The sequence below is a fragment of the Pterocles gutturalis genome, unplaced genomic scaffold (genome assembly GCF_000699245.1).
Source record: "Pterocles gutturalis isolate BGI_N339 unplaced genomic scaffold, ASM69924v1 scaffold35148, whole genome shotgun sequence".
In the NCBI taxonomy this organism is placed as follows: Eukaryota; Metazoa; Chordata; class Aves; order Pterocliformes; family Pteroclidae; genus Pterocles; species Pterocles gutturalis.
In genome coordinates, this window is record NW_010119240.1 from 33271 (window position 1) to 54144 (window position 20874).

The 20874-nt window shown below is 35.9% G+C and overlaps 1 protein-coding gene across 1 annotated transcript in view; it reads right to left on the reverse strand.

Moving 5' to 3' along the window:
• The window catches only part of TRPM7 (transient receptor potential cation channel, subfamily M, member 7), a 37500-nt gene that overhangs the window by 11823 nt on the left and 4803 nt on the right, over positions 1-20874 (reverse strand). The window contains exons 6-30 of the mRNA XM_010076514.1: positions 20201-20341; positions 19498-19632; positions 18288-18568; positions 17576-17804; positions 16208-16363; positions 15929-16072; positions 15129-15257; positions 14196-14480; positions 12931-13105; positions 12256-12388; positions 11258-11442; positions 10531-10663; positions 8924-10056; positions 7165-7241; positions 6231-6395; positions 4851-4932; positions 4385-4455; positions 3845-3882; positions 3119-3144; positions 2729-2779; positions 2575-2640; positions 1711-1994; positions 1303-1385; positions 779-984; positions 160-211 (exon numbers count right to left, since the gene is read on the reverse strand). Of these exons, the coding sequence (XP_010074816.1) occupies positions 160-211; positions 779-984; positions 1303-1385; positions 1711-1994; positions 2575-2640; positions 2729-2779; positions 3119-3144; positions 3845-3882; positions 4385-4455; positions 4851-4932; positions 6231-6395; positions 7165-7241; positions 8924-10056; positions 10531-10663; positions 11258-11442; positions 12256-12388; positions 12931-13105; positions 14196-14480; positions 15129-15257; positions 15929-16072; positions 16208-16363; positions 17576-17804; positions 18288-18568; positions 19498-19632; positions 20201-20341 (4460 nt within the window). The remainder of the gene's footprint in view (positions 1-159; positions 212-778; positions 985-1302; positions 1386-1710; positions 1995-2574; positions 2641-2728; positions 2780-3118; positions 3145-3844; positions 3883-4384; positions 4456-4850; positions 4933-6230; positions 6396-7164; positions 7242-8923; positions 10057-10530; positions 10664-11257; positions 11443-12255; positions 12389-12930; positions 13106-14195; positions 14481-15128; positions 15258-15928; positions 16073-16207; positions 16364-17575; positions 17805-18287; positions 18569-19497; positions 19633-20200; positions 20342-20874) is intronic.

Here is a 20874-nt window from a genome sequence, read left to right on the forward strand (position 1 = left end):
GCTTCGCTCTGAAGTTTTTTATTGCATCCTCTCCCAAATTGGCTGGACCGAACACCATATCATATGACCTTAGGATTAAAGTGCATATAAACATGGGTTTTATGCCTTCTCTGGTGAAAATTATATAATTCTTTTCTTTAAACCCTTCTTTAACTTTACCTTTTTTCTCCAGCTTTTATCACAGAGGGATCTGTCAAATTTTCACCAACACCTTCAGAGAGCACATGAAGAAAAAGTTAAATTTGATACATTACATAAATGCATTAATATTGAAAAGCCTTGTCATCCTTAGTTATGACTTCTCAGCTTCCCCAAGAATAAAAGGAGAAAAAAAAAAACAAATTATATGTGATACCCTTCATCCTTACAAAAATTGCTCCTAAACAAGCACTTTGTACTTCTCAGATTTCTTCCACTTATATTTAGATCTGCCTGCAATTATGAACTTTAGTTTTCACTCGCGAGAAAGATATTTCCTATATAGTTCTCACAGCCAGAATACCTGACACATAATTCAGGATATTGGCACTACACAAATGTGCCAAAAAATAGATATTTTTTAAATGGTGCATATCATTAGGAAAATATGTATATATTTATATTTCCTATGTTGCTGTAAGATTTAATGTCATATTTAATAAGAAAGCAATAGATTCAGATCAACTAGGCCAAGATGTATTGAATAATGCTTGTGTTTTATGACAGGTATGCAAATTCTTAATAAAACATTAACACAAGAGAAAATGCCACAAACCCAATTCCAAAATAAGGACATTACCTTGCAGATCTAGTACCAACAATTCTCCTCTTGTATACTCATATGTCCAATGGCTGAAAGCTAGCATAACCTCCTCAAGCATGTTAGTTGGAATTATTTCATCACCATTATTGTTGTTGTATTTCCTAAACTCTCCAGTCATGCACTCTTCAACAGCAAACCACTGGCCAGCTGAGTGACAATATAACAGGAAAACTTCCAGGAACCTGGCAAAAAGCATCCTTATTGAATATATTTATTTTTTATATATTTATTTCTATTTTTATTTCATTCACTACTAATTTAAGTAATTTGAAACTATTACACAAAGTCATTTATATTCGCACACTAGGCTGGAATCCGTGCAAAAAGTATCAATAGAAAATACTGACAAGGATAATTCTGCTTGACACATTCATAGCAATGTTCTGACATGTATCTTCACGTACCAGTACCTTAATATATTTGATCCATCTGTTAACAACCCTGTAGGCATTCTTCTATGTCAAAAGCATGCAACGTAATGGAAGTTTAGATACACTGACCTTGGAGAGTATGGAATGGATTTGGGCTTCATTTGATTGAAAGCAAAGGTGAGCTTCTGCGCTGCCCTCTGCTGCTGAATTTCCTACAATTCAAAGCCCACATTTCATTAGCTGCATGATACGACAGAGAACATTAAGGAGCCAAAAAGGCTGCAGAACAGTGTCCATTCCCCCACGACACTGTAACAAATTACTTGCTTTTTAAATTATATCTACACTTGTAACAGTTTGAGCTCTTTGATTAAGTAAACCATACTGGAGCAGAGTTTTAAAGCCCTTTAGGTCATACAGAACTGCAGACTAACCTTTTTTCAAGAAGTATATACTAGTTTTCAGAGGGTGGGGGGATCCTGTTTAACATATAAATATGCCTGTCTATGTTTAATAATTGACAAGGATAAAACTTACTCTTAAGCATAAGTGTAACACAGTGTCCTCCTTATAAATGCTTGACCAAGTATTCACAACTTCAGGAAGAAAAGACTTGATGATATAAAGATGTCCTGATTTCAGGATATCATATTCTGACCATGTGCATACTACTTTAAGAGCTCGACGTAAACCTCCTCCCATCTCCTCTTTACTTAAAAATTCAATTTTAGCACAGAGTCCGAGTTGTGACCAGGAAGACATGCTGTTGTTCAAGATGCTGGGAGAACTTTCTTCAAGGCGGTACACGGTGACTGGTTCACCTACGTTACAACACAAAAAGCCATGACTGCATTTAATTTTCCAAGTTTAAAATTAAGAGCACTGAAACCATATGTTACTAACATTCTAACTACCCAGTGGGAAGAGCCCTCTCCAACCTCTTTCATACAGCAGCAAAGTAGTACAGCGGTTTTGTCCTCCTAATTAGAACTATTAATGACACTGTTCAAACAGCATTAAGAACACTGAATAAATGTTTCCTTACACTTTACACAAGTCAAGATAACTCAAAGGAATCCTTCCAGAATAGTTTGTTACAAAAACTGTTATTACAATACTATCATCACTGTATCACCATTTCCGAGGACAACTACCATTAAATCTAGATTTCATAGTCAAATGAGCTGCCCTAGAAAAGGTGTCATATTAATTTATGTTTTTGAGTGTTGCAAGAGAGACACTAGACTTCTTTTAGTTCACTAAAAGCTTAGTTTCACATTTGCTCTAAGCAAGTGTCAAATTTGGCTTGATCATTCTATATCAGAAGGAATCTGTACAGAGTTTACTTCTGATTTCTTCCCCAAAAGACTAGTGAACCAGCAACAAGAAAATAATTCTTACCTCTTGGAGGCACCGGAGTGAATGGAATGCTCTGTGATAATCTCATCAAGTTATTTCTTTCTACAGCTAGAGGAAAATTGCAGCATTCGTTAAAGTTGAAGGATCTAATAAGTATAATTAAAAATATGAACATTAGTTCATAAGAAGGACTGACCTGAGTAATAGTAATTGATATCCATGATAGGCTTGAAAGGAGAAGCAATGCCTGAAATAATAATAACAACAACACTAATAATAGATACTGCCTGATACCTGTATTGTGTATTAAAATTACCACATGCAAAAAAACACTTGCCCAGTAGCTAGAGTTCAAAAAAGATTCGCTAGGCAGAAAGTATCACGCTTAGCTCTCAGTGCCTCAGGGGGAAAAAGAAATTAAAATTGTAGCACTCAATGGTAGGCTATTTATTAAAAACCAAAAAACCCCACACTATTCTATGTCCATTAAGTCCCTACTTATCAGCAGTCAAGTACATTCTCATACAAGACTCAAACAGTTTTTTATATGGAAAGGTCCCAGCTTGTTTTTAGCAGAAACACTTACCATTCAATGCATCTTCTTCAGATGGCCTGTGAAATACCACAAAACCAACAGTCATTGCTTCTTAAAAACTTATTTTGCATTCGCCAATTTTGACACATCATCCTAGGTCACCTTGTTAACCTCACAGTGCTGCTTTTATTCTGTTTTTTCAAGGGCAGTATGGGTTTCTTAATTACAAAACAGTAATGGAAGGCTGTTAAGTAACCTCATGTTTTCAGAACTATACTTCAAACACCACCAAGTCACGCACAACATTATGTAAAGTTTGCATCACAAGAGTTCATTCCCACAGAGGTGCTTTAATTAAAACTTGCTCACAACAGCTTACCCTTCTGTTATCAGATTAATAAGGTAATAGCTTTAACAGTTAACTCAGGGGATAATTGTTAACAGGAGCAATGCCTGCACAATTTCAGAGAAGGTTTACTGTTTGAAATGTTGGGTAAAGACCTTTACCAGGAAGCTAGCTCCTTAGTAAGTGTCAACACAGTCATTTTCATTTACAAGCATGTTTTGCCCTCTGACATGTGACCCCATTAATCTAAATACAACCTGTCAAGGCATTCCAGTGAACACATTCAGTTATTTATTAGAAAAAACCCTTAAGCCTTGTTTTTTTCATTACATGCAACTGAATACCACTGTAGCCAAAGACAACAACCAAAAAGAAAAACAAATCAAAATGTAGAGTAATAACATTCCTCCATTAGTAGAAAGCTTACTTACATTTGACTGCTATTTGAAGGTCTACCTTGTAACCAATCCTTTAAAACAAAGGAGAGGAAAACCAAAGAAGGTTTCAGTTTTGTAAGGAAAACATAGTATATTTAATTGGAGGTAGGGTGGTAAGGTGTTTTAAGATCTTTGCAGTACAGCCTGTTTATTGGAAATACTTCACCAGGCTGCACTGAACTACAGTTGAATGGAAAGACTCAAATGCAACTGAGGAATGGTAACTACACTTAAAAGAATAGATAAGGCTATATATTCACTACTGTTTTATGGATTATATAAATAATAATTTTCTTAAACAAAAAGTTGTGGTTTTATCCATAAACAAGAAGCAACGTATGTTTTCATAATGAGAATATGCATAATACGTGGTAGAGAACATGCGCAACTTCTTCCCTCGGTCAAAATAGTTCCCCTCCTGTTGCATCCTTGAACAAATCAGTATTATTCTTCTCCACACATTCTGTTTCACCTCCTTTATTTGTTCAGAGTTTCTAGTTCTGCTTAACAGCAACAAAAGAGGAGAATACAAACCGTCAGCAAGGCTGCTTTAGAGTCTGCTTGCTGAGTGTCTTCACTCGATGCTCTTCTACTCTTGTTGTACACTATGAATGAAAGAGATTCATAACTAGACGAAGAGCAGCATGTGTCATTATTACTTATTTTCTAACAGAGCGAGCACCTGGACAGCTTACTGTGGCTCTCAGAAAAAAAGCCTGATCCATAACAATCTGATCTTTACAAGTTTCCACCACAGTCCTGACTAGAATACTTAGCTTTTTATGACTCCAGCTATCTGTGGCAAAAGCAAGGTAACAGAATTAAGCTGGCGTGACCAGAAGAACCCCCATGAGACACAGAAGCAGATTCAAGTAGCACCAATCATGAAAATATTTCAAGATGCTTTAACTTTGTGTGTTTCCTTTGTATCTTCTCAGATATGCATTATCAACACAATTTAGAAATAAAATTAGGCCACCTGAAAAAATGACACACTTACGTTGTTCTGAATGGCCTGTCAGAGGGTCAGTAAACGCACCGCAAGAACTAGATTGTCTTAGACCACAGTCAGTCTGAAGACCCTACAAAAAAATACACTTATCGTTAGTCATCATTATCATCGTTTTCAAGTACTACTTTTTTGGCACACAATCTGCCCAGCTGTCTTTTCTAGGACTATCTAGGTTTGGGGTTTTTTTGGTTTTAAAAACCAAACTTCCGGATGTGCCTCAAATACCTTGCTGCAAAAAAATGCTCAAGTTGCATAATTCAGTCAAAATGCTCTTCACAGCAACCATTAGCTCTAACATTTTCAGGTGCACATTAAGACTACCGACCCATACTGAAAATTCTTTTAAAAAGAATGTTACAATAGGATACATACAGAAATGTACATTACACTGGATCTCTACAAGCACCAAGCTCAGCTATTCTGTCACCTCTTTGTTAACAAAGGTCAGTTTGAACCTGAAAATAGGAACAAAATCTAGAGAAGTCTTGCCACATAAAAACCTACAGTTTATCAATGGAATTTTCTCATGGACATATTCCTTAATAATAATCATTACATACTTTCTGAATATTTACTGAGGGGGTCAACTTTGACAATAAAATATTTCTTTAGCAAAAAAGGAGAAAGGCAGCTTCAACACAAACTGGAACTACATGTAGACTGGCATATGGCTGGGCTGTTCCTCACAACCAGCCTATTAATTCCAATGGTTACCTGAATAACATGTATAAATACCAGATTTTGAAGACCAAAAACTAGAACTTGGAGTGCTATGCCCTGCTTTGATTCCAAGATTTATAACAGTTAGGAAATTGTTACCACTTTTTTTTCACCTTTCCCTCTTAAGGAATACACCCCCACATACCTAAACACACAGACACATGCCTGTGTATATGTATGTGTGTCCAAAATGTGCATGTATCTACACACATGTGTGTGCGTGTATGTATGTATGTATATACACGTATATATGAGAAAGGCTATTTCTTTACATTCCTAAACACAAATACTTCACTGGAATGCAATACAGAGAATGCACCATCTTCTGAAGACCCATTTTTAGGTCTATGTGTATTCCAGTGTTCAGCATACATCTTCAGCATCTTACAATCAATGGCTGTAGTGCCTCCATGAAAGGTTAGAATCAAACCAGACCCACCAGTTAAGATGGGATGACTCTCACTTAAGTGTCTAACAACAGTGATACTGTCTGGAAACACTACTGGAGTTTGCATCCCAATAGTACCAAACACTGGAACTATTTAGACCTGTCACGGAGACATCCAGCTGTATTGTACAAAGGTTTGATTGCACAACCTTTTTTTCCTTTCCTTCTTTTCTTTAAAATCATGACCAGTGTTTACTTACCGATAACACTAGAAGAAAATAGAGTTCCCTGTCTTCACTATAAAGAATACATTTGGTATCTGGTGAAAATAATGTCTCTAATAATTGGAAACCTTCTTTACTTACTTGAAGTCTGGTTGTCTCTATGCCCTCCAATATAGCTTTTTTGAAGTCTTCCTGTTGCTCCTATTAAAAAAAAAAATCAAACAAAAACAAACAACACACAACAACAAAAAATGTAAACTCCATTACCAAAAAATCCATGCCAGAAATACACACACACACAAAACACCTTTCTGGTCACACATTATACTTATCAGAAAGTCCAGAAGGAGCAACTCAGGAGAACATCAACATTGCAAATGGTCATAATGCAATTCTCAAGTCAGGTTCTCCCCTGAATGAGGGGTAACTGCAAATGGTAACTTGTTATTTACTAACTTATTTTAATAACACCTACAGTGAGAAAACTAGCTTTTTTTATATATACTATAGCACTTGGAGGATAGGTTTGTTATGATTAATCACTTTCCATTTAGTTATTTTTATTATTCTTAAGGAAAATGGAAATTAAATGTCATTTTAATTTATTCCAAGATTATCAGAAAGGCCTTTTATTCTTGGAAGCATAATGGACAATTTTTGTCACTTTTTAAAATTATATATGCTATCATCTTGCTCTATAAAACCTCATGTAAATCACTGAAATCTTCCCAAATGCTGATCTTGAAATTCATGAGTGTCAAACATTTCATTAAACACTAATTATGGGATAATTTTATCTTAATTCACAGTTGTAGTCATCTCAGCTTTCATAACCTCAGATCTTGTTTAGTATTTCATTAGTACTGTATTATGAAACAACTGTACTTGATGTGTAGTTAAGGTTGCATGAGTTTTAACTAGATTTTTATTATCCCCATTAAATGTTTGACAGAAAGTCTTCCGTGCTTACCTCAATATCAGCACTTCTTTCTTTAATCTTGCTTGCCGCCTCTTTAAACCGCTGTAACTCCATGCTGTCTCTGTGACCTTTGACACAGTGAATTGAAAAAAAGTATTCAAAATCAAAGGCAACCTCCAATGTTCTGACCATGCCAATAATTTACATCACCATAGCAAAGGGTTACAAACCAGCTAAGTTCTGTGTGCCTGTCGGCACTAGAGCAGACCTTCTGAACACACTGAATTAAAAATCAGTGTAACAAAGTACTGATATCAAACTATTGCTTTTCCCACATTAAGGTGTGGATTACCACAACACAAAAAGTAAAATTAACATTTTAAAATTTTATTCAAGAGTATGTTCCTCACCTAGGAAAGTCCAAATTCCAGTATTTTTATGTAGGTATGACAAATGAAGGAAAAGCAGACAGTTTTCTTGAGGTAGCTTTTACAACATACCCTTCATCCTCCCAGTTGCAAGAAATACTTTTCAGAATTTTACCAAGCATGTGGCCTTACAATGAAGGAAAACTACCTGGATTCACAATGGAAAGCTGCACTGTAGCAGAAGTTTTATAAAACCTGGCCAGTGAGAATGAAGAGTATGTTCTGAATGCTAGCGATGTCAGAGGACCATACACTAAAAATTTGGCTCCAGTAAAATAAGTATAGTTAGTATTCAAAGTTATTAGTGGTGAAGTACATTCAAAGATTAGACAAGAGTTATACATTCACTGTCCATTATTTCTGTTTAGTCTTGCTTTCTGAATTTTAAAAAGTTTTCCTTTTTTCAAACCACAAGGAAATTTTTAAAAATTAGCTAGTGAGTATACAAACGTGTAGATACTCTTCCTACACATAGACAAATCTAAAAGTGCTACCGCCTGTAGGTAACGTCTTAGAACTCCAAGTTTCATAGCAGTATAATGAACTCTTTTTAAAAATGTAAATTTTTGCATCCACAGCAAACCTTTGGAAAACACTGAGACATCCCTGAACAACTGGGGCAAGACAACACCTCTGCAGGCAACCTGACAATTCCAGTTTGTGATTTTCTGCTATACACTAAGTGTACTTAAAGCATTATCTACTTCACAGAAATCAGTTAGTAAACCCACACCTGTGTTTTGCAATGAATCTGCCACTGTTTTACTGTTCAAATATGTAGGTAATGAAACAAAAACGAGCACCTTTTTACTGTTAACCAAGACTTGAGGGGAGGCATAATACTGTATTTAATAAAAGGACTTTGGAAGCTTCCAAAATGACTGCTGAAATATACATTAGCTTAGGCAACAGTGGAAGATCCCAGTCATAACAGTGTTTAGAAACATAGTATAGAAGGACCCCTCAGCTTGACACAGATACCACAAAGATATTTGTCCAGGATTCCATCAGCCTAAGAAGTCTTCTGTAATTATGTCAAGAAATAGACAATATTTTTGATTTATGCAATGAGAAGGTAGGAGCTTTATAATGAGTCACAAAAAGTTTGTCTACAATGCCCGTACCAAGTTGTAGAGCTGCTAATTGCACAAAACTGCTATACTCAACAACTGGATAATGTTTTTCAGAAAAATATTGTCTATGTGACAGAACTATAAAGAAATTATAAATTAAGTAAAAAAAAAAAAAAAATCAAGCAACATAGGGAAATTAGAGATGTTAAAAGCAAAAAAAAAAAAAAAAAAGCAGAGCAAAATGGCAGAATAAAGTCACCTGCAACCGGAATACACCCAAAATACTATACAATTCTTGATAAGTCAAACCTTGTGGCTTAGATTTGGTCCACAGTTTATGAAGTAGTCCCATAAGGATGTTAGAACATAAATCTTGGTTTTGTAGTTCCATTGCATGGACATGCTGACTTTTGGAAAGTTCATCTTTAATATTCAATTTTCGATGTGAGCCACCACAGTTGACTGTTGATGTCAAGTCGCCAGTTGACAAAGAAAACTTCGTATGGGGCTTGTTCTTCAATAAGTTGACAGAGGACTGGAGATCACATTTGTCAACTCTGCAGCTGTAGTTATCGTTAGTGTCACTCTCATCATGAATAAAACCACAATTAATGTATCCTCCATTTTCAACACAAGGTTGGGTGAAAGCAAGGCAAGCAGAGCCAGAAGCAAGAGGATAAGAGCAGCTAATAATGACTTCAGGACATTCAGAATCTACTTTTTTATACTTACCCACAAATGCACCAAATTCTACATTATTATCTCCTTCTGTAGCTTTAGAGAAAACAGTCTCTTCACGCTTTGCTGAAGAATCCAGCTGACTTTTGCAACTGGGCCGAGATGGAGTGCTAACAAAAAATTTAGCTGTTGGGGACGTTACATGTGGCATGCTGTTGGATGAATTGCCTAATTTTTTACTTTTACTACTCGATTTTGAGATCTCTGCAGCCTGTATTCGCTGGCGAAGTTCTGGGGGAGAAATAGCATTTGAAAATAAGGCACTGCCTGAGGAACCTGCCTCTTGAAAGTTTATTTCTTCTTTTCGGGGAGCTAATTCCTGACCAATTGTCTTATGTTGGACCTCTTTTTCATCACGTATAGAAACGTTACAGAGTAAAGCATTATTACTTTCAAGGCCTCCTTGGGGAAAAGAACTGAAGACATTCCCAATGCTGTGCTTTTTCCAAACAGAAGATCTTAAAGAGCCATCCTCAATGAGGTTTTGTGCCAAATGTTTTGAAATGCTCAATTCCCGTGTGATTTCATTATGAACCTTGCTAGCTTCTGAAGCTTTCTGCGCAGTCAGTGTTTTCAGAGTATCCACAGTTAGAGCGGAGAGATCCTGTAGGTGGCCAATCTGTGAATCTAAAGACTGCAATGATCGTTTTATGTAGTTGACACGATCACCAACTTCCTTTATCTGAATGCACATTTGTTCCACCCTAAGAAAAATCAAATTATGAAGTAGCTATGAAAGGTATTTTTCTCAATATGTGAAAGAAATATCTTTGCAACCCTTTCTCCCCATTTAATAAGGAAAAAACCTATGAAATTTCAAGATAGTATACACCACAGTGTTGCACTGTTTTGTAATACAACATTCGTACACACTTCTGAATCACAGAATGAACTCACACATCAACAGAGGGCCTACAGCACTTTTTCAAATTTATCAGTTTATTAAAACATCATGAGAAACTAAATAATATGATTGCCTCAGCTTACTGAGTGCTACTACAGATCAGGAAGCATCAATCACATTATTAGTTTCTGCATAGCAATGGAAAGAGATCATCTAAAGTTTGCATAAATACTTATGTACTTGAGCTGCATCTTATCCCCCTTAAAGCATGTTTTAAAAACCTGCAAAAGTTCTAAGCTTTTCTATTCAGAAATTTTATTTGTAAGTATTCTACCGTTCAAATGTGACTCGAATCCTCTCCTCACTTCCAGAATGAAATTTATCATCCTTTTCATTGAAATACATCTCAACACACAGCTCTTCAAAATCATGGAGTTTCTTTTGATCTTCTTCTGTCAGGAAGAGTTCTAAAGAGAGATAAAACAGTTAAGAAGATGCATATGTAGTGAAATAGTACGGGTGCTGGAAACGAATAGCCACAACTTTACAAAGGGTGTTAAAAATAAAAAACCAAAACAAACAAACAACAAAAAAAACCACAGTGCCACCAAAGGCCCTTCCTCTCTCCTTGCTAGAAAAAAGTTCAAGATGAAAGATTTACGCTAAAATAAAAAACAAAATAGTAATTCTGAGAGGATCTGTGCACAGTATTTTTACTCCTTATGCTCCCTACCCTCCAATCCATTTTTCTTTGAGACAGAAGCTAGATTCCTTATCTGGGTTTTATAATCTGTGGAACATTCTTTTTTTTCCTTTTTAAATTTTCAAAGGGTTTCCAGTAAGAACAGAAGTTTTCCCCATTAACACTAACAGGAAATCTAATCAAAGTTAGTCTGACCCTTCATAAAAACACTGGGACTTTGAACAGAATTAGAGTCTTATTCAATATTAAAAACACAGAAAATAAAGACTGACTTCAACTTCCTTGAGAATATACATTATAACCGAGAACATAACACTATCAAAAAAGTTACTGCAATTTTTTGGATAACTGTTCATACTTGGCCCATCTGAAGTCTTGTCTGTCTTTCTTCTTTTACATATACAACAGAACAGGGAAGCCATGTGGCTAAGAATAATAAGTGGTGGAGGCAGGACAGGTTTTTCGTGGTAGGCCATAATGAAATGATAGCGTTGATACTTCCACACAATGTTTGAAATTGCCTTGACTTGCAAATACACATTGCTGAAAGGGAACAGAAAAGCATTAAAATATTGAGATTTTTTTGGGGTGCTGGGAGGGTGGGGAGCAGGGTGCGGTTGGTGTTTGGGGGTTTTGGTTTGTTTTTTAAACACTTTGATGACAATCTTGAAATCTGAAGCTAGTTAAGAAAGAGACAAAAGCACAACCTTGTCTTTTGCTGCAAAGTTATTTCAGTGGAAGTTGGAAACACATTCAAGAAAACCGTGTGATCCAAAGCAAGGAGAAGGTTAAAAAATTCTCTCATCTGCTACTATCTCAGTACCTTTCTTCAGAAATAAATTACACCGAGATCAAACTTCAAGTTTGACCAAAAAAAAAAAATTCAAACTAAACCCAGATTTTTATGAGACCACATTAATTCTGCAGTCTGCCATTCTTCAGTGTTAGTGAGCTGCTTATTCCCGTAAACAAAACACTTGCAGAGAACTGTAAAAGACAATTTACTACAATTCAACTTAATCAGCTAGAGAACGTTAAAAGAATTTAGGATCAACAGTCAATACAGAGATCCAGAAAAAATTTTGTTTGTTTTCTGACAGAGAAGTTATAAAATGCTTTCAAATTCTCTTAAACTTCCAAATCCCCTGGCCTCATAGATGTGACACATACCAGTCACATCACACACAGCCCTGCTTGGTGACAGGCCTGCAGTGAGGAGACAAAGACAAGCCTTAGAACCTGGAAATACATCCAGTAAATGGGATTGCTTTGAACTGGCATCAGTTATCTTGTCATCTTATTACAGAAAAAGCTTATCAAAGGATTACCAAAATTAACAATTATCCTTATACTTACTTGAAAAATGCAATAAGGAGATTAACCATAATTATGTACTGTACAAAGAGGTAGACAGCTTGAAGAAATGGAGTCAACCATGTTCCTGGGCCACAGAGATGAGCAACTTTTTCATCAGAATTATTTGCACATACTGTGTTGAGAAAAAAAGACACAGAGAAAATACATACAACCTTTAGAACTCCCAGCACAAAAAGACAGGGGAAAAAAAAAAAAAAAGATCACTTACAAAGATTGCAACAACCAATTATCATGCACTACTTCTGCAATTCAAAATGCCTCCACGCATTTAGGAATATGGTAGAAAAATAAAGGAGACAAAGTTTGTGGTTAATACTATGTTATAACCATATTATTGGATTTTTTTTTTTAAAAAAAGCATAATATGGCTCCACAGCCAAAATTTTGATGTAAAAATTCCAAAATCTTGCTAGGAATATCCTTGTGAAAAATTGTGATTAAGGAGAGTTTTCATTCAAAGACGTTCAAGTGTTATAAAGGACAATGAAAAAGAAGTTATACAGCTGCAACCCAGAAAGAGATAATCCAACTAATGGAATCAATGTCAACAATACCAGGCATTTCATTTCCTAAAATCAGAATTTCATAAGACCTTGAGAAGATCTTATCAGAGTAAGTTTTCTCCTTACTTGCTTCAAAATTGCAGTGTCTTACCATCAATTTCATAGGCATACACTTCACCAAAAATCATCCAGTATGGATGAAACACAATATCTCTAGCAAGAGTCCAAGAGGGTGCCTCATCAGGATACAATATTGCCTTCCTGGGAACACCAAAACTAAGTAGTACAAGGGCCATAATCACCACAATGTAAAACATGTTGGCCACCTATTAAAACAAAAATGTCAGTTAACCCACAAGCTCACAATTATAATTTCACAACTTTAAACACTTTTACAGTGACGGCATAAGCTTGATGAATTCTACGCATTATATACGGAAAAGAGTCTAGGACACTTACATTTCAGTCAGAAAATGTTGTTAAATAACAAACCCGGTAATTTTTTTTTCCCTGTCCTTTCTTACAGTGTATTTAGTATCCCTGCCAAAGGCAACTGAGAGAATTTCCTTTGTAACTTAAATATGTATTATGTGGATGAGTAGCAGCTGATAAAGAGAAACATTCCTTCCTAAATGCACTCAATAGATGCACAAAACGCAGAAGTAGTTTTCAAGGGCTGAAACACAGAACCTATGCCTCTTGTGAGAATTCAAAGCGAGAAATGAGCAACTTGAAGCCCTCATTTTTAAGGAATAATAGGGTTCAACTTGTAGGAACCATTTCACAGGGGGAAGGAAAACAAACACCCTTGTTCACCTTCATGTATACAGTTCTCAAGCCTTAAAATATTTTTTAACATTTAGAATAGCTCACTGACAGTAAAGCTAATTTATTTCTTTTTAAATTTAAACAATCTGAATATTTTTTGTGGGAGAGAAGACAAGAACAGAGCCACAATCTATTCCCAGTTTACTACAGCACAAAATACAAAGGTGCTTTAGGACACAAAACAAGTTAAAAGACTTGCACAACTTGCACAAGAAAAATCAAGACTATAAATAAATCTCAGACCCAGAAGGGAAGCAATGCTAGATGAATCAAGAAAAAGGCATAATCATATTCATTCAAGTCTCTGATATCTAGGAACAAAACAGACAAGAGAAGGAAGATTTGCCAGCTTTTTACAGATATGTGACAGATAAAGCTCCATAATAAAGGAAGCCTTCTAATCAGTGCTTGTTTTGAAACACATCAAGTAATATTCCAGCTAGCTAATTCTGCACACTGTGTTGTTGACATATTACACGACGATAAGTAACCTTTTTCTAAATTAAACTTCGAGAAAAGTTGTAAATGGATGCAGCCAGAAAAACGTATTTCGGTTGGGAAAAAAACAGTAACAAAAGTGGTGCTTACCATTTTCCCAATCATCATAACATAAGGGCCAGCCTGTTGATTTACAGCTAGAAAATCCAGTAATCGCACATACCAAAAAATTATATTGAGACAGTACGTTATTCTTCCAGCAACAAAGACATAATTTTCTCTGTAAGTGTTTTCACCAAAATTCCCCTTTGCTCCAAATCTTAATGCAAACCCAATGAAGAAAGTGACAATGGCAACTGTGTCACTGATATTGAAGTAATCACTGAACCACACTTTAATCTTCTGATTAATCTTCCCAGCCTCTGACATAAAGATCTGCAATAAAAATAAAAGTCAGGTCTCCTCACATTTATTGCACACAGACCAACACTGAGATACATGAATCAGTAACATTATTATACTTGCAAAAAATAAAATATCTATTCAAATGGATAGCTGTTTCACACTGAGGAATCAAAACCAGTGTTTAACTGTACCAGTTTCACTACAAGGACAAGGAGATGTTATGTTCTTCTCAACAACTTCTCAAAAGTCTCTTGCTGACCAGCAAATCGGGAGTACAGTTAAGTCTGGGATGAAGGGAGGGCTGAGGGTAAGGTGTTTTAAGATTTAGTTCTTATTTCTCATTACCCTACTCTGATTTGACTGGTAATAAATTAAATTAATTTTTCCCCAATGCAAGTCTGTTTTGCTCATGATGGTAACTAGTGAATGATCTCTCCCGGTCCTTATCTCAGTTCACGAGCCTTTCATCATTTTCTCTCCCCTGTCCACTTGAGACAGGGGAGTGACAGAGCAGCTTTGGTGGGTACCTGGTATCCAGCCAGTGTCAACCCACTACAGTATTACATAGCGTACTCTGATGCCTGAAGTATCTTATGTTCTCTTGTTTATAAACACTGTTTATAGCATACTGTTTTAATTGACAAAGAAAGCCAAAATCCCAGATCGTTACAGGCGTACCTCACGAATTTTCTCAATTGCTGATGTGAAAATGTAAGCAATAACAATCCATTCTTGAACGGATGGTAACTCCTCCATTTTTACAAGAACCACAAAAGTGTAGAGCATGAGGAATCCTAAGTATGCCAACTAAAAAAAGCAATGAAAATTATACATATAATTACTGAAGGGTTCTTTATAGATGTGCATGGAAACTTTTGATGTGGTTTACAATAAAAGCCTCAAGTAGGAGTACAGTACTATACTTACCCCTTTAAGCAGCCAAGTTATTATAAGTGGATACAAATATTTTCTTCTTAGAAGAGGAAAAATAGCTGTAATAAGCTATTTAATGCTAGCAAAGCTTTGTTCTTTTTACAGCTATTTTTCCTTTAATACAAATTTTAGAGTTTCTATTACAGTAATTTAAACAAAGCTCTGCATGAACACTTTAGTGTAATAAGCAATTACAGAATTCCTGCCAGCAACTGATGAAATTAATTACTCAGACCAGAATAAAAAAGCGTTCATGCTAGTTACTCTCTTTGCTAAAAAAGAAATAAAAGTGTATTTCTCAAAGCCAATATCATAAACTTACAAAAAAACACAACCAAACAAAAACCAAACCACAGAGCACCACATATACATATGCAGTTTTTCAAAATCAAGCACTCCTCACTTCTGGCTTAATAAGGGTTTCCTTGTTTTTAAAAAAGTGTTTAAACTTCAATTCAGGTCACAGAGCTATACATTGGGAAAAGAACCCAAAAATCCACATTAGATTTAAAAAAAAAATACACATTACAAAGAAGAAAACTCACCGTATTAAACCAAAACTTGACAATTGGTGCATGATAAAATGCATAAAATTTCTGTGTAATTGGAAGTCTTTTAGGTTTTGCCGGAGTCTCCATATCATGCTTTTCTAAAGTATTGTCCAAGATCCTTACTTCTTTAAATACCTCCTAAAACGAAAGGACTGTTAACTTCACATACCTGCTTTTGGATGCTCGTTTTAAATCTTGCTTTGATTTTAAAATGTAGTTGTTTATTTTAAGTTAGAAATATTGTTTTTAGTATCTCCCCCTGCCCCACATTACCATAGGAATATCATCTGCTGCATTCTGGAAGTTGTTTTCACTGTCATCCATAGTCATTTGATGTGCATCTTGAGATTGAGGAATATGTGACATTTCAGCCTTGGTCTTATATTCCAGCAGCAGTATAGCAGGAGGCAGTAAAATACTCAGTATCACCTGGAAGAGATTAAGACTAAGTGCAACTAGTTCACAGCTACATTAAAGTATCAGAATATACCAACACACAGAATATCCTCCAAAAACATGTTATCCAAATTTCACTTGCTTGTTATTGAGGAGGGGAAAAAAAGTAGAAAATAATTAGTTGGTATTACTTATATACACACTGAAGATGCTAAGATCACATATAAAGGGTGTTCCTTGGCTTGAAGATTAGGAAAGGGTAAGAATCAACAAATTCCAAAACTGAAAGCCACTAGAAAGAATGTACTCTAAGCCTGAAGATCCAGAGATGTGCCGTTTACACTCTGTTCTTTCACGCACTCTGGAACTGTGCACTGTCAAGGTGTATTTAAAAACCATATATGAGTGGAGGTTGTGGGTTTCTTTGGGGTTTTTTTTGGGGGGGATGGTGTTTTGTTTGGGGTTATTTTTTTCAACTTCTGGTAGAAAAATATGCTAAGGTATGGATGAAGAGAATAAGTGAAAGCTATTTATTGTCATTAGCCTGTTACAAAGCAAGCAAGAAAGTGGTTAATGAGTTATCAAAGAGGATTTTAGTAGGTTACAAGTTAATGATGTTTGCAGATATTTTGTAGGAAAGTTGTATTTCATTATATTCCTAGCAACAATTAGGTTTTGGTACACCACCTCAAAGACATATGTAACTCCCATTTTGGTTCAATTGATCTATATCACAAAGGGCACCACTGGAAAACCTATCCCCAATTTGCCCACTTGTTTCATTCTGTGCCTTGCTTTTGCTCAGTTTCTTCCTCCAAAACAGGATAGACACAAAGCTTTTCTACATCAAGTCTTACGTGCTGCCTGTAAAAAGCCAAAACGCATGAAACTTTATTCTTACAGTGGGTTTTGTGTCTGTTAACATTTTTTTTTACCACTATGGTTTTAGTAGTGGATTAGTATTCAACACGATCTCTTTAAGCCTCTGATTAACAGCTACTTGCCTGTTTTTTGCCTTCTATATTTCTGTACCTTATTTGAAAAGATAATAGACTGTCAAAAGAAGAGTTTACAATAAATACTTCCAGTTTTGATTATGTTATAGGAGACTTTTTACAGGATTTATTAACATAAGCTATAGTTGTGAAAGCTTCATATTAATAGCATTTAAACACATGCTTTCCTTCCATTTAAACATAAATTCTGTTAAGCCTTTTTACACCAATGAACTGCAACAATGCTTACTTTGTACCATGAATTCTTCCTCATGTTCAGCCTTCCCATCCACATATCTGATAACAACATTTGTGTACAAGTATGTGCTACAAATGGACGAAGCCTCGATGACACTGCTAGCTTCAGACAAGTTGAGTTGCTCCAGTTTTTAAGCTCATAGGTTAGTAATTTCATTGCCATAGTTTCATCTTGTCGGAATGACTGTTCTAACAGTTCAACTGCCAGCTGACCAAACTCACTAGAAAAAAGAAAAAGCAACAAAACAAAATTTAGTATCTACAGAAATGAACTTGAGTTTAGGTCGAATTTTCTTGTACAATCAAATTCCCAGTAGCACAACTTGAATGGACTATCACTTGTCCCTTCTGTACAGAGATATCGTACAGCAATTTGTAACTACAACATGTGAATCTGTGACTTCTATTAAAAACATATGCAGGCTACAAACAGCTGTTAAAACATGCAAGAAAATTACATGGACGTAATCCGGTGGCACTTTGAGTATCATTTTAATTTAACTATAAATCATGACTTATTATAGCTCTCAAGATAAAGCAATATCCAATATAAAACTTCTACTGGAGTGCCACTTGATCATTTTTGCAAAAAGGAATTGTCTTCACGTGTGCTAATAGAACAGTTTGGATTTTGTTCACATATAGCCCACTAATTTTATTGTAAATCTCAAGAAAACATCTTTAACAATACAAATGTAATTTACTTGGAATACTGTTTCAGTTCTTCTGAAGTATCATCAACAAGGTCACTTTGTTTCGCTTCATATGCCATTGAACGATACACCTTGCAAGCAACTAAGGCTTTCGCCATGGACTCCTCTCCATGCTGCCAGAAGAAGAGGGCCATTTTCTGCCTCTTCATTAACACTGCCCAAAGTAACAGCTCGTTGAGAGGATAAGCAAAACGTCTCGTTTCAGGATCATCTATATCTACTATTTCATCTTTGGTTCTTTTCTTCTTTCCTTCTTCTGCACCAGTGTCAATCTTTAAAATAAAATCAGAAAGTTACATTTTAAATCTCTAAACTTGGGCACTACATAACTTGAAATAAAATGCTGAGTGATCCAATATCAAATTACATACAATTATAAAAAGAAAAATTAATTTCTGAAGACTTGAAAAGCAGCTGTAACTTTTGTTCAAAAACTTCAGTTGAGTCCAATTCATTTCAATAACTGGAAGACTGAATTACTCTGATTTGACTGGACAAACTCAAACACAAAAAGAAAGCCTACAAAGGGTGGATGCAACGACAGATAGCCTGTGAGGACTACAGAGAAATTGTCCAAGCAGACAGGGATCAGGTTAGGAAAGCAAAAGCCCTGATAAGATTAGATCTGGCCAGGGACATCAAGGGCAACAAGAAAAGCTTCTATAGGTATGTTGGTGATAAAAGGCCAGGTTGGATGAGGCTTTGAGCAACCTGGTCTAGTGGAAGGTGTCCCTGTCCATGGCACGGGGGTTGAAACCAGATGATCTTTAAGGTCCCTTCCAACCCAAACCATTCTATGATTCACAGACCAAAAGAAAAGCAGTAACTAAGATACCTACACACAAAGGAGGAAACTCATGGAGACTGCTTATTAGTAACACATGGCCAACTCTTGCTCTGCCTACAAAGCCACGGGAGTGTCCCCTGTTGCTAGAACTGTGCCTAAGATAAGCTTTTTGCTCCCTAACATATCAAAGCTCATCCAGAAGACTACTATACAAAAAGATAAACACTTTCCAGAATCCTGTAAGCAGGCTAGACAGCTTATAAACAAGTACAAAAGCAAGGCTGAAATTCCACCTCTACCAAAGTCAGTAAAACTCCTACTACTCACACTTCAGTGGTACTTGGATTTCAACCAGGTTCCCCACTCTTAGCTACTTAAAACAAATGCCCCGAAGTTCCCCTCACACATTTGTACCTTTGGTTTGTATGGCTGCGCTGTTTTGATGAAGTGATTATGGCGCATTTTTTCTTTCTTGTCTGCCCTGTTACCAAAAGACTCATGGCTTTTACACATCTGAGGAGTAATATTTGAAGGATTTCGTCCAGATCGCTGCAACAAGAATAAGAGGAAGGGGTTCGGTTTGATTTTTTTACTCTTACCTACTAGGCATTATAAAATCATCTATATATAGTTAGATACTTAGTTAAGCACTTAAACAGCTACTTGGTCACTGAAACAGTGATGAACTTCTATAACAGCAACAACCAGAATTTGCACTGGATATTTAACAAGTTTTTTGTTTGCTTTGTTTTTTTTAAGAAGTCACAAAGTAGATAGTTACACTTGTTTTACAAGAAGCTAAGATATCTCTATCCCAAGCCCTGGTGAATATGCATGTTTAGTGCCCATTCTTCCCTTATGAGTAGGAAAAGGAGGAATAACAGAGAAGGAATATAGACATGCTAGAATAAGGAGCAGGATAACAAAACCTTTTGTTTGTCCTTAACCCCAAAACAGCTACCAACTGCCCTCAGGCCTTACTATTGCCTCTAAAAGAACCAGTCCATTGACAAGAAGAACAAGACAATACAGGTCAAATATTTCTCCAAAATACATGGATGGGTTTTTAATTGAGAACATATGAATCAGCATGTCCTGTTACCCAACTAGCACATACCCGATTGTTCCCGCTGAGACTATTGTATATCGCTCTAAAGCGTTTTCTTGTGTAGGTGCATCTATAGGTTCCTCCCATTAGATATTCAATAACCAGCCCCACATCAATCAGGTTGATTTTATATCCTGGAGGAAGATTTCCCTAGGAATACAAAAGGTATTTTTAGTTTTTCAAATTATAATCTTAAACTTGCTTAGGGTGTTTCTACATGTCACATCACAGCTCTAAATAAAAAAAATTAAAAATTAAACCTTACATGATTAAAAAAACCAGGTTATAGCGTCTTTTCTATATGATGTCCCCTAGCAGGATAGATGTTCATTCTGTTGAGGGGGCTGCAGACTGGTTTTGTGTATTGTTTTAGCAGCCAAAATTACTCCTAGCTGGGAGTCAGCTTTCAATCCCCCCAAAAAACAGTCACAAGTAAGATGAAAAAGACCAACAATCATCAGGTTTAACATCTTTCTGGCAGCAGGGCACTAAGCATACAACAGCAAGTGTTGGAAACAACAGAATGGCTGCAGATGTAGCTTATTATTTACAACAAAACCTAATTAATAAATCTAAGATTAAATTGAGAGTAAAACATAAGAAATCATTAAAAAACCTAACATTGCTGCTTTGGCAGATTTTTATATTTAGAACATACCTGTTTGACATCCCGAACAAGATGA